Below are 12,087 nucleotides of genomic sequence, written 5' to 3'. Positions count from 1 at the left end.
ACAGCAGCCTCAAACTTGCGGAAGCTGTGAGCCAGCTTTTCAGCCAGCCCTCTCTTCTCGCCAAACACTCGCATGGCAGATTCCTCGTTGGCGTTGCGTATTCTCCGTGCACGTGCACGGTAGCGCTGCAGAAGTCGTGGGGCACCTTTTTCATTGCGAGGTGTTGTTCTCGTCGTGACGATTGCATTCATGAGGCTGACGTAACACGCAGCTTCTGCCACTGTCGGGCCTGAATCTCCCGTGCTGTCGCTTTCCGTGTCGTCCTCATCACTGTCGCTAGCCGATACTTTGGCAACGACGGAGGCAACGATGACGAAAAGTCGAACCTCGTAGCTGACATCCCTTCGCAGTCACAGCAGTGCTGCCGAGCAACTTCTTTGCCTTCCAAATGCCACACACCGTAGTTAGCAGATCCCTGTCGCGTGCCAGCGGCGCCTTCTTTGTGTCACATTTGATAGCACGAACGATGTCTAATTTTTCTTCTATGCTGAGCATCCGGTGTCTTTTTTATCCGAGCTTCGGCATGACGCGAGTGCTCGCTTGCACGATGCCACAATGCTCTCTGGCACGCCGCTAAAATTATGTTGATGTTGATGTGGCTTCATGCGCAAACGCACAGGGTGCTTGGAGGCCGTTGTGCTGATCTCTGAGGCTTGTTGTTCTGCCGGGCTGCCCGATGAAGACGATGCACCGCCACGTTTACGCGACAAAAAGTGGAACCACGACGTGTTAACCGATACGTACTCGATAAGCTGGTACGGTTTATGCTGACATAAAACACATTATGTTCAATGGCCGCTGAGTTGGGGATTTGACTTTACTACTTTTAAAACGAAACTACTGTATAAGCAGGTATGGTTTAACGAGGTTTTACTGTAGTACATGCTCCGCTTGTGTTCTACCCATAGTTTACTCATTCAGACTTGGACCAACCCATGAGTCTTGGGGAGCCCCGCAGAGTAGAGTTTGAGTCCAAGTGAGCCCGGCTGAGTAAAATGTTATTTATGAGTGAGTCGGAATTAGTTCCACTCATTTGGCCGACCTATGATTCCACTTAATCCATTGTTGTCGAGCAGCTTAACTGATGCCACATTCTATGTGCTAGTTAGCACTGGTGCACATAATTTTGTATTGCTGTTCAAGGCAGCTAAAGGTAGCGGAAGGTTTCAGGCTATTTGGTACCTCATTGAATGGTTTACAGAGGAGGGTTCTCTCAAGCCGCCATGACACGTAAGGCTAAGGCTTGACTCTACCAACTCCCTGTTGCTCGCCTTGTACGGCCGGGCTTCGGCAGTACCAGGATAAGCAGATACGCAACAACACACGGTTGAATAACAAGTGCATCAACGTTTATAGGTAGTGGTAATGTTTCTGTGATATTATCTTAGAAATCTTAAAGTTATATGTCAACAACTTTATTTGCAAATTTCTCCTCCTTTTGGGCTTGTCCCAAGCCTGAACAACTTGCAAAATGTGACAGAAGTCTTGTTTGAAGCACTGTGCATTCCAGAATGAATGGTTGAGGGCATGAAATTCTTAGAAATATTTAATTACAACATGATTTCTTTTAGTTCTTATGTGTTATGAGGTGGCTTACAGCAGGCACCTAGACTGGTAACAACTAGTTAAATCATACTGTGAATTGACGCTCCGATAAGACGAAGGAGATAGTTTGTTGTCCTGAGCTTTTACCAGCTGGCAGGAAACAGAAGACTGGCAGATGATCACTGATATCTAGAGTCAGCAGACCAGCAGTAGCTTCCTGGCAGAACATATTTGCGATACAAACATCAAGTAACGTTGCACTATCTGCCGTGATCCTCATCGACAAGTTGATAAGGTTTTCAAATGTGTATAATTTGATTATATCTTTGAATTCCCTTGTGCTTATGTCGTTTCCAAGCATAATAATATTCAGATCACCAGTAATTAAAAACATAGCACCACTATTACTTAAATAATTTAAGAGATCTTGTGCAAAATTAAGAAAATCTCTCTTGCTACCGTAGGGCAGCCTGTAGATAACACCGAAATACCCGCATTTTGTACGAATAACAAGGCATTCTAGATTTTCATTCATGACGGTATATTCACATAATACTCCATACTGGATACACCTTTTGACATACATAGCAAGACCGCTGCCACGACTACAGTTTGTTATTAGTCCTTCATACGTATACCCATCAAACTGTGGCGGACTATCCCGTTCTGTGAACCACGTTTCTAAAAAACACAGAATGTCAAATTTGCATTTCGTGTTCTCAAGCACCTCTTGCGCTTTTTCCCGCTTATTTCTCATACTTAGTGCATTCAGGTGAAACACGGATATCCATCTTTTATAAGTTATATTGCCATAATATGCATTAAAAGAGGCTTGTTGGCATTGCGTATTCTCCGTGCACGCGCACGGTAGCGCTGCAGAAGTCGTGGGGCGCCTTTTTCATTGCGAGCTGTTGTTCTCGTCGTGACGATTGCATTCATGAGGCTGACGTAATGTGCAGCTTCTGCTACTGTCGGGCCTTACCATCCTATGGTCACTGCGCTGCAGTGACCATAGGATGGTAAGAACTTGAATTAGCCTAGACTTGAGGAGGGAACAGAAGAAACTAGTACATAAGAAGCCGATCAATGAGTTAGCGGCAAGAGGGAAAATAGAGGAATTCCGGATCAAGCTACAGAACAGGCATTCGGCTTTAACTCAGGAAGAGGACCTTAGTATTGAAGATAAGAATGACAATCTTATGGGCATCATTAAGGGGGGATGCGGCTTTCGCATCGCGAAAAATTGCCAAAAAATCGATTTCTTGATAACCACATTTTCAGTTTCTATAACCCTTTTTCTATCTGATACCCAAATATCATCACTGTAAACCACTTAGAAGTGCTCTAAAAAAATCGTTTTATCAGCCAAGGTGGCGAAAAGTGTCGCGGAAATCAAGAAACAACAGCGTTTTTCAAGCCACAATATCTCCGGAACGGCGCCACCGAGCGCCGCCATCTTGGTCTCGTTGGAAAGCGCGTTTCTCCGTCTTCAAATCTGTTATTTCAGCTATCTCCTCCATACAGAAACAAGTGCACATAAAGCAAATGATTGAAGGTCGTGCCGGAGTCTACGGTTAGCCACGCCCGCCACAGGACTCCAGCGTGCTTCGCCATTGGTTCGGCGCTCGTGTCGTCTGCTCGTTCCTTGCACCTCGCGAGTCTGGACCTCTCCACTCGCTGTAATCTCGACGTGTCAAAACGGGGGCTACGCGGACGTTGCAATAGCGTGGCCGATCCCTACACTTGTGGACGTTTCAGACTCACGACTAAGCATTCCGAGCATCAGTGACGTGGACTTCGCGACCAAGATTCACGCGCAGAATCCTCGGACATGCTGCTAAGCCTTTCAGCACTCGGTGTTTCGGAATTCGTGACGAAGCACATGGCGCACGCAGTCCTCGGGCACACGGCTAAACATTTCGCGCATAGGGAGTCTCCGACTCGGCGATCATGCACATCGTGCACGGACCTCTGGGACCCTCACCTAAGCATATTGTGCATCGGTGCCTCCGACTGCGCGAATAAGTGCATCGAGTGTCGACTCCTCGAGCCCGCGACTAGGCATTTTGCACCTAGGCACCTCAAACTGCATGACTAAGCACATCGCGCGTTGGCTCCTTGTATCTGCGGCTAGGCATTTTGCGTGTCGACTCCTTGAGCCCACGACTAGGCATTTTGCGCGTAGGCACCTCGAACTGCGCGACGAAGCACGTCGCGCGTTGGCTTTTTGTATCTGCGGCTAGGCATTTTGCACGTCGTCATCTCGGACCCGCAACCAAGCATATTGCGCGTTCACTCTATTGTCACGATAGCTCGTAGCAATATCTGACATACCACCCCTTCATAAAGAGAACCTCATCATGAGCTCTGTTCACTAGGCCCCTTGGGCTGGCATAGACACCTGGCTGCAGAAGTGATTGAGGCCCAGACTGCATACAAGTTTCGCTGTTTGTATCCGGGACATCAAAAAAGATATATCGTTTCGACAGAGCCGGTTTTCTGCATCATTGCATTTTTCTGTCAGAATTTTTATTTGAGAAGACGGGTGTTCAAGCTCGGAATTAGTAGTGGCAGAAGCGTACGGCATTTGAGCTCGTTGGTTCATGATTACGAGCAGAAAACATCACTAAGTGACAGAACGAAGGAACACACGGTAGTAGCACAAGCATGCAGTAGTGGAACAAAAGTAGTCATGTGTCCTTCTCTTCGTCCTGTCGTTTAGCGTTGTTTTCTGCTCATAGCAGTGGCAGTGAGTGGATGCAGTAGGTGAGCAGTATGCATGAGTGACACCGTGACAGTGTGGAGGCAAACGCAAACAAGCCATCCACTTGGACGATTGCCTCAACGCGAGAAGAGAAACCACTAACCAGGATTTCAATGTTAGATTGAGTGCACAAGAGAGCTGGGGTTTAACTACTAGCAAAAGGAGCAGAAATGAAACAGCGTAAGAAGTCTGTTAGAATTAACATAACGCATAGAGCAAACTTTGGCAACAATCAAGCAATGGTGGAAAGATAATATAAACTATGGAACAAGCAGAATACATTAGGCTTTTTGGAGACTGGATCCTGAATTTGTTACAACTATTGTTTTAACCATTAGCACTACCCAGTTAGCGTTAAGATTGCAAGATTTAAAAAGGAATAGCCAGACCTTTCTCCAGAATGAGCATGCAAAGGTTACTCTGCATGCCTGCGTGTTGCTCCAAAAAATTTTGCTTTTCACGTATGCCAAGCACATGAAGTTGCAATTTGAAATTTGTTTTGATCAACTCATAATCGACAAAAAACAGTTTATTCGCACTGCTGAGTCTGATACATCTGTCACATGTTGTCGCATCTGCACATCAACAGAAAACTTAAAGAACGAAAAGATGGCCAGCAACAGAAATGAAATGGACTGCATTATATCAGGCGGATGAATTCAATACAACTTGCAAACAATAAAGAACTAACAAGGTAACAGACAGCAATCCTTATATGGCTACCAGCTGGAAAGACTAACTGCAACAAAAGTAAAGGTGGTACAGTAAAAATGCGTAAACACATACATGCTTGAAAAGTGCTAATGGTTAAAACGATAGTTGCAATTCACGATCCAGTCACCAAAGAGCTTAGTGTATTCTCCTTTCACCATAATTCCTGTGACATGACACGGTCCTTGAGGAACACCCCCTTATTTCCCTAGGTGAGCCTGTCCGAGTACCGGCAGCGGATGCGAGACACTGCCCGGGCCCCCGCCGCTGCCGTAGCAGCAGTGCCCCCTGCCCGAATGGCAGCCAACGAGAGCCCGGACAACAAGCAGCTCGGTTTGCTCGGCCGGCCACAAGACGTCCCCTGCGGTGCACCCGATGCCAGAGCCTTGGACGACGACGAGGCCTGGCCCCAGCGGGAGCGGCTCAGCCAGCGGCTGCGCCGGGAGTTTGGGCTGCTCGACGACGATTCCGACACGGAGAGGGGCACCACCCCGTCAGGTGAGGAGCAAGTGCCTCCTGCAAGGTGGTGGGGGAAATTACTTGAAAGTGAGAGGTGGATGACGATTTTTCCCTTTCGTGCAGCTCGCGTAGTACTTTTATTCTGTCAGACTTGTCATCTTGTACCTCTGTCACACGGCACGTGTGATGTTATTCACACTAAATCACATTCATGTTGAGTGTCATTGCGGTCTTGCCTTCCCTGTCTACACTACACGGGTATGCAAAATGGCATTCACAATGGATGGCGATGTTTATTGGCACCTCGCCCTGCGCCAATCCCTGTGGGTTGGTCCTCCCACACTCGGCGATGCACGCGCCTTGTCTGGTGCGCTTCTCATTCCCCACCGACGAAGCTGCAGAGTTGGCTGTTGGCTTCTGTGGTTGGTGGATAGGCGGCACCAGTCTGAAAACAGTATGCAGCAAAGGGAAAAAAGACAGGCAAGCGTTTCTAAACATGGCCGACATAGAGTGGTATCACGGCCTATGGGCCGGCGAGGAAGAGAGCCAACCAGCCATAAACCAACGAAGGATCCCCTTTATTTTCTGACACCCAATTATATACATGGGCACAACAGCACCACAATCGTTCACAGGGTTTCCAGACGGGGTATCGAAACCAAAACTAACGACATAACATATTCCCCCCCCCCCCCTCCCCCTTAACACTATCAGTGGTTTAGTAAGCTGTTAGTGGGTTAGTACTGGAAGGTGCTTTGTACATTAACAACTCACGCTCATAAGGGAAATTTATTTATTTATTTATTTATTTATTTATTTACATACACTGCAGCCCAATATAGGGCTATAGCAGGGGGGGAACAGTATGCATTGCTATACATTACACATTAAGAATAGATTTTTTTGGATTACTCACGTCACACCAGCGTCACTTCATTGAAGAATCATGCTGAACTGCAAGTTTTATCATGTTGCTGTAAGATCGTTCGCTTATCACTTCTTCATAAGCTTTACCATCACGCATCAATTCGCGAGGAATTCTTTAGGCCACCCCCTGCCATCTTTCCCCGCCGTGATCATCCTTTTAAAATCGAATGCTTCACGTGTCGCACACTAACTTATGCTACATTGTTCATACCGCACACAATAACCAAGTGGAATAACTTGCCATCAGACATCGCAACCGTCACCAACATTAATGAATTTCAGAATCTTCTAATCATGAATGAAATTGTATAAACCTTTTATGTTTCGTGTGTCCCCCCCCCCCCTTCTTTTTACACTACAAACGGTGTTAAAAAATGATCTTGGCTTCTGTGTAACATACATATTTTTATGGTTATTGTTCCTGTTTTTATTGCGGTGATTTTCCCTTTCCTTTTAAGTTCACGTATTATGTTGTTTTCTGATTTGTTATACACTAATGGCACGTGTGCTTTTTACGAATCAGATTACCCTCCATTTTTGTGTGCTTGGGATTCGTATTCTTTTTGTACACGTCTGATTATTATTAATACTACGGCAATCTTATTAGCTTTGTATTATTTTTTTTTTTTTTTTGTTATAATAGTTTATCAGTTCCCACCTTTGTTTTGACTTATTACTCATTTGTTACATGTGTATGTGTTACTGCCCCCCCCCCCCCCATGTAATACCGTCCTGCGAGAGGGCCTTTAGCGGTATTCTGAATAAATAAATAAAATAAATACACAAAAATATGAATGATCAAAAAGAAGCACTTTACATGTTAGTGAAGTGCTTACCAGTGGTAGCTATAAAATCTTTTAGTGATAGTGAACGAATGTTACCGGGTAGAGAATTCTAAAGCTATATTGTACATGGAAAAGACCTGTACTTGAATGCGTTCGTACGGGCATAAATAGGTCTTACGTTCAAGGCGTGAAAGCTAATGGTACAACTTTCGTTAGTAAATTGACATTTTATATTGTCACGTACGAGTTTGTGCTGCTATAGACAAAAGGACGGGAGGTGAAGAGGAGGTTGAAGTGTCTCGACAATCAGTAGATGGTGTTACCCTGGCCACTGAGCTACAACCTTGTCACTGTATATATTGTAAATACCGTATTTACTCGCATAATGATAGCAGATTCTTGTTAAAAAAATTTACGCAAATTCAGGGGTGCAATCATTGCGTGGGTTAAATTTCCCACAAAATGAAAAATTTTCTTTTTCATCCCGCATTTGCTGCGGGATGACAAGCAGGCGGCTGCCGCTGTCAGTGCGGGACACGAAAAAAAAAATAATGGCCGGCACAGCAAGCCGAACGCACCGAACGCAATTATTTTTCTTCTCGTGAGTACATTACGCGCATTGAAACAGTTTCTTCCGCATCAGCAATGAATAATATTGTTAATATCGGCAAGTTTGCGACAATAACGTTGCCATGTCCACTTTGAGGGAACAGAAACAGAGATGGGCGCACTTAGCTGCCAGTGACATAGAAACGCATGGCAGGCATGCTGCGGAAACTGCGGCATTTGTCTTCACTGCTATCCTAATATGGCACGTTTCTGCTAAGGGTGAGCAAATATCTTAGCTGCATTACAAGCGTCGGCGTATGAATAGGGTACACTTCTAATGTATCAGTGTAAACGTGGCCACTATCATTGCCGATTGCGATTTATTGCGTGCCCATGAGTGCAGACGAAAAGAATCGAAAGGCGCCCTTTATGTTTTTGTTGTTGACCAAAACCATTATGAAGCCTACAAATAATAAAGCCGCAGCAAGTTTGGTTGTACCTTCTTTTTTTTTTTTTTTTTTTTCATGGAAGTGTGGCAAGTGATGAAAGGAATGAAATGGGGCATCTGCTTAAGAATGTTAGGTGTGTGCAGACTGCTTGGTATGTCTTCAAGAGTCGTTCGCGTAGCATTCGACAGGTGGTAAGCACGATCATCATTAGCGAGACTTGGCACACAACATATCGCTGCGACAAGTTCAGGGTGCGATCATTACACGAGAAAGAAAAATAAATCGAATTTTGACGACAAAATTCAGGGGTGCAATCATTATGCGAGTAAATATGGTACATATATTTTCTCCCCTATAACATTTTGGTGGAGGTGCTGGGTACTCTTGCCACAAGCCGGCCCTGGATGTTTGCAACGGGCGTCGCATCGGTTCCGCTGTTATGGCTACTGAAGCTGCCTCCGCCACTCAGACACCAGCAAAAGTAGTGCTTACCCAGCTACGTCACCCGGGAATCTTCATCGCCACTGGCAAGGTCAACGTCGACGACTGGCTGACGTCGTATGAATGCGTCGGTAAGCACAACAAGTGGGATGCCACACTTTTGCTGGCTAACGTGATCTTTTACTTGGGAGGAACCACGAAGTTATGGTTCGAGACGCATGAAGCCGACATTAGAAGCTGGGACTCCTGCAAGGAAAAGCTACATGATCTTTTCGGAAGACCTGTGGGACATCAAATGGAGGCCAAGCAAGAGCTAGCGTCTCATGCCCAGACATCAGCCGAATCGTACATCGCTTACATTCAAGACGTTCTGGCTCTCTGCCGTAAAACGCATGCGGACATGCTGGAGGTCGATAAGGTTGCACACATCTTGAAGGGCATCGTGGACAATGCGTTCAACCTCCTGCTTTGCAAGAACTGCTCAACGGTTTTGAGCCGGAATTTTGAGCAAGCGAGGAGCAAACGCATCATACAACGCTTGGACCGACTTCCAAATAGGCTGCCACTTCCTCCTGCAATGACCCTCCAGCGTCATATCCGCCTACAGCGCCAAGCTTGAAACAGGTCATCCGTCGCGAACTTGAGGCTATGGCTCCAAGTTTTCACTGCTCCGATACGCATGACAACATGACCATCTCGCTCATTCAAGCTGTTGTCCGCCAAGAAATTGCAAACATGGACGTCCAGTCTGCCGTCCACCCACGTCCCAGCCCTACTGCTCCTGTCATTGCCTCTGCTGCACCTCGACGCTCGTTCCCGAATCGATATTGGAATCCTTCTGAGTGGCGAACACCGGATGAAAGGCCAATTTGCTTTGCTTGCTCCCGGGTCGGTCACATTTTCCGCCACTGCTGGAGTAGCCGCTGGTACTCCTTGCCTCGACGATATGTTGATCACCACTTCGACCGAGACCTTCGGCCTCTCTCGCCCCTCTCTGAACCACCATACCATGCTGGCCTTCCCTCTCGGGGGCACACCACTAGCCGCTCGCCCTCGCCGCAACGCCGTCAGTCCCGTTCGCCTACACCTCGACGTCCCTCGTCCCCATCCTATGCAGGCCGCTCCTTGGGAAACTAAGCAGTGCAGCCCCCAAAGGTGAGACTGCGTTGACGACTCAGACTGCAAAATCTCTGCTGACCCCTGCTGCTCGACCGAACCTTGTTTAAAATTTTGTTGGGGATGTGTCCGTTCAAGCCCTCATTGATACTGGCGCTCAGGTGTCGGTTATGCGATGAGATCTTCGTAGCCATCTCTGTAAAGTCCTGACACCTGCCAAGTCGCCTGCCGTCCAAATAGCTAATGGCAGTACAACAGCCGTGATGGGAATGTGCGCCACCCATGTTACCATTGCCGGCAGTCCAGTGTTAGTCCTGTTCACTGTACTGGCCGAGTGTCCACACGAAGTGATTCTTGGAATCGACTTTCTGACTGCCCATTCAGCACTTATTGACTGTGCATCTGGCACCCTTCGTCTTGAACTGCCCCATTACTTTGCCGACCTGACCGTTGGCCACAAGCCCTGACCTCGTTCTACTGAATTTGTTCGACTGCAACCTGATGCTTCGACTTACGTCCTCATGTCGCCTTCTCCACCACTTCGAGATGGTCCTTAGCTGGTGTCCCCACTTTGCGACGTCCTCCTGGCACTTCAGATAGCACTGCCATGCTCAATTGCAACTCTTGTCAACATTCAAGCGTGTTCTAACCTTTAGTTTGTGTCTGCAAGTGCTACTTGAGGGTGTATCTCTCTCTGTGCTGGCCCCTTTGGAATACTGTGGAGTAGCTGCTCTTACACCCGAACCACTATTCGACACTGCTGCAGGTTCTGCCCGTCCTACTTCACGCAACGATAAGTTTACACCGATGACAGCTGCTGATTTATGACCTGCTTACGCCGACGCCCTTCGCCTATGAAGACGCCCTTCGCCTTCCTATGAAGACATTTTTTATTTTGGCAATCACCCGCTAGGTGGAATCCGTGTCGTCACCCATCCAATGCACACTGGTGACGCTCCTCTACACCGGAGGCCCTACCGTGCGTCTGCAGCTGAACGCCAGGTCATCCAAACGGAGGTGGACAAAATGCTCTCCAAAGATATTATCGAGCCTTCCTGCAGTCCGTGGGTGTCATCTGTCATTTTGGTTAAAGAGGAGGACAATACCTGGAGATTTTGTATCGATTATCGTTACCACCATAAGATTACCAAAAAGGACGTGTATCCGCTTCCGCATATTGATGACGCGCTGGACTGCTTACAGGGTGCCAGTTATTTTTCGTTGACTGATTTACGCTCTGGCTACTGGCAAACCGCAGTGGATGACTGAGATCGCGAAAAGACTGTCTTTGTCACCCCAGATGGTCTCTACCAATTTAAAGTGCTGCCTTTCAAACTGTGTAATGCGCCTGCTACCTTTGAGCACATGATTGACTCTCTTCTGCGCAGATTCAAATGGACCACATGCCTTTGCTACCTTGATGACGTCATTGTTTTTTCACCGACATTTGAGAGCCACCTCTACCGACTCTCAGCTATCCTTGCTGTTTTTCGACGAGCTGGCCTACAACTCCATTCTGCAAAATGCCATTTTGGCCACCGCCAAATACGAATACTTGATCACTTGGTTGACGCTGCTTGCATCCAGCCTGATCCTGATAAAGTTTGTGCCGTTGGTGAGTTTCCACTTCCTCGTTCTTCTACTGATGTCCGAAGTTTCCTAGGGCTGTGTTCCTATTTTCAGCGATTTATCCAGAACTTCGCCGAAATCGCTCGTCCTCTCACAGACCTCCTCAAAAAGAACACCACTTTTCGTTGGGGACCTGACCAGGCTGCAGCATTTTCAACGCTTATCACTCTTATTAACACTTATTACCATTTTTGGTAATTGTGATCCGCTTGCCTACACAGAAGTTCGCACTGATGCCAGTGGCCGTGGCATTGGCACTATCTTGTCCCAACAACAGCTGGACACTAATGGTATGATTGCGTATGCTAGCCGTCTTCTTTCAACACCAGAGCGCAACTACTCCGTAACAGAACATGAAGGCTTGGCCCTTGTTTGGTCCATTGCTAAGTTCCGCTCTTACCTGTTCAGTCGGCATTTCATCGTCGTGACAGATCATCGCACCTTATGTTTGCTCTCCTCACTGGGAGACCCAACAGGCCATCTTGGCCGCTGGGCTTTACGCCTGCAAGAGTACACCTTTTCCGTGTCCTACAAACCTGGGTGGCTACATAAGAACGCTGACTGCCTCTCCCACCCTCCCGATGGCACCGAAACCGATACAGATACCTGCGTTTTGTCGATCTCCGAATTCTCGTGCATCGCCGACAAGCAGCGTCGTGACCAATATTCGCGATCCATCATCGAACACCTTACTTCGGAGCAACAGGATGTT

At 47.2% G+C, this 12,087-nt stretch overlaps 1 protein-coding gene across 5 annotated transcripts in view; it reads left to right on the top strand.

Moving 5' to 3' along the window:
• LOC126529757 (inactive histone-lysine N-methyltransferase 2E-like) overlaps window positions 1–12,087 on the top strand; it is a 392,924-nt gene that overhangs the window by 343,978 nt on the left and 36,859 nt on the right. For all 5 annotated transcript variants that reach the window (XR_008612213.2, XM_055070020.2, XM_055070021.1 and 2 more), the window contains one exon: window positions 5,233–5,518. Coding sequence is in view for 4 of the 5 variants with exons in the window: in XM_055070020.2 (XP_054925995.1) it covers window positions 5,233–5,518 (286 nt within the window). In the remaining variant the exon portion in view is untranslated. The remainder of the gene's footprint in view (window positions 1–5,232; window positions 5,519–12,087) is intronic.

Source organism: Dermacentor andersoni, chromosome 9, assembly GCF_023375885.2.
Source record: "Dermacentor andersoni chromosome 9, qqDerAnde1_hic_scaffold, whole genome shotgun sequence".
NCBI classification, from domain to species: Eukaryota; Metazoa; Arthropoda; class Arachnida; order Ixodida; family Ixodidae; genus Dermacentor; species Dermacentor andersoni.
This window is presented reverse-complemented; position numbering and strand designations above follow the sequence as displayed.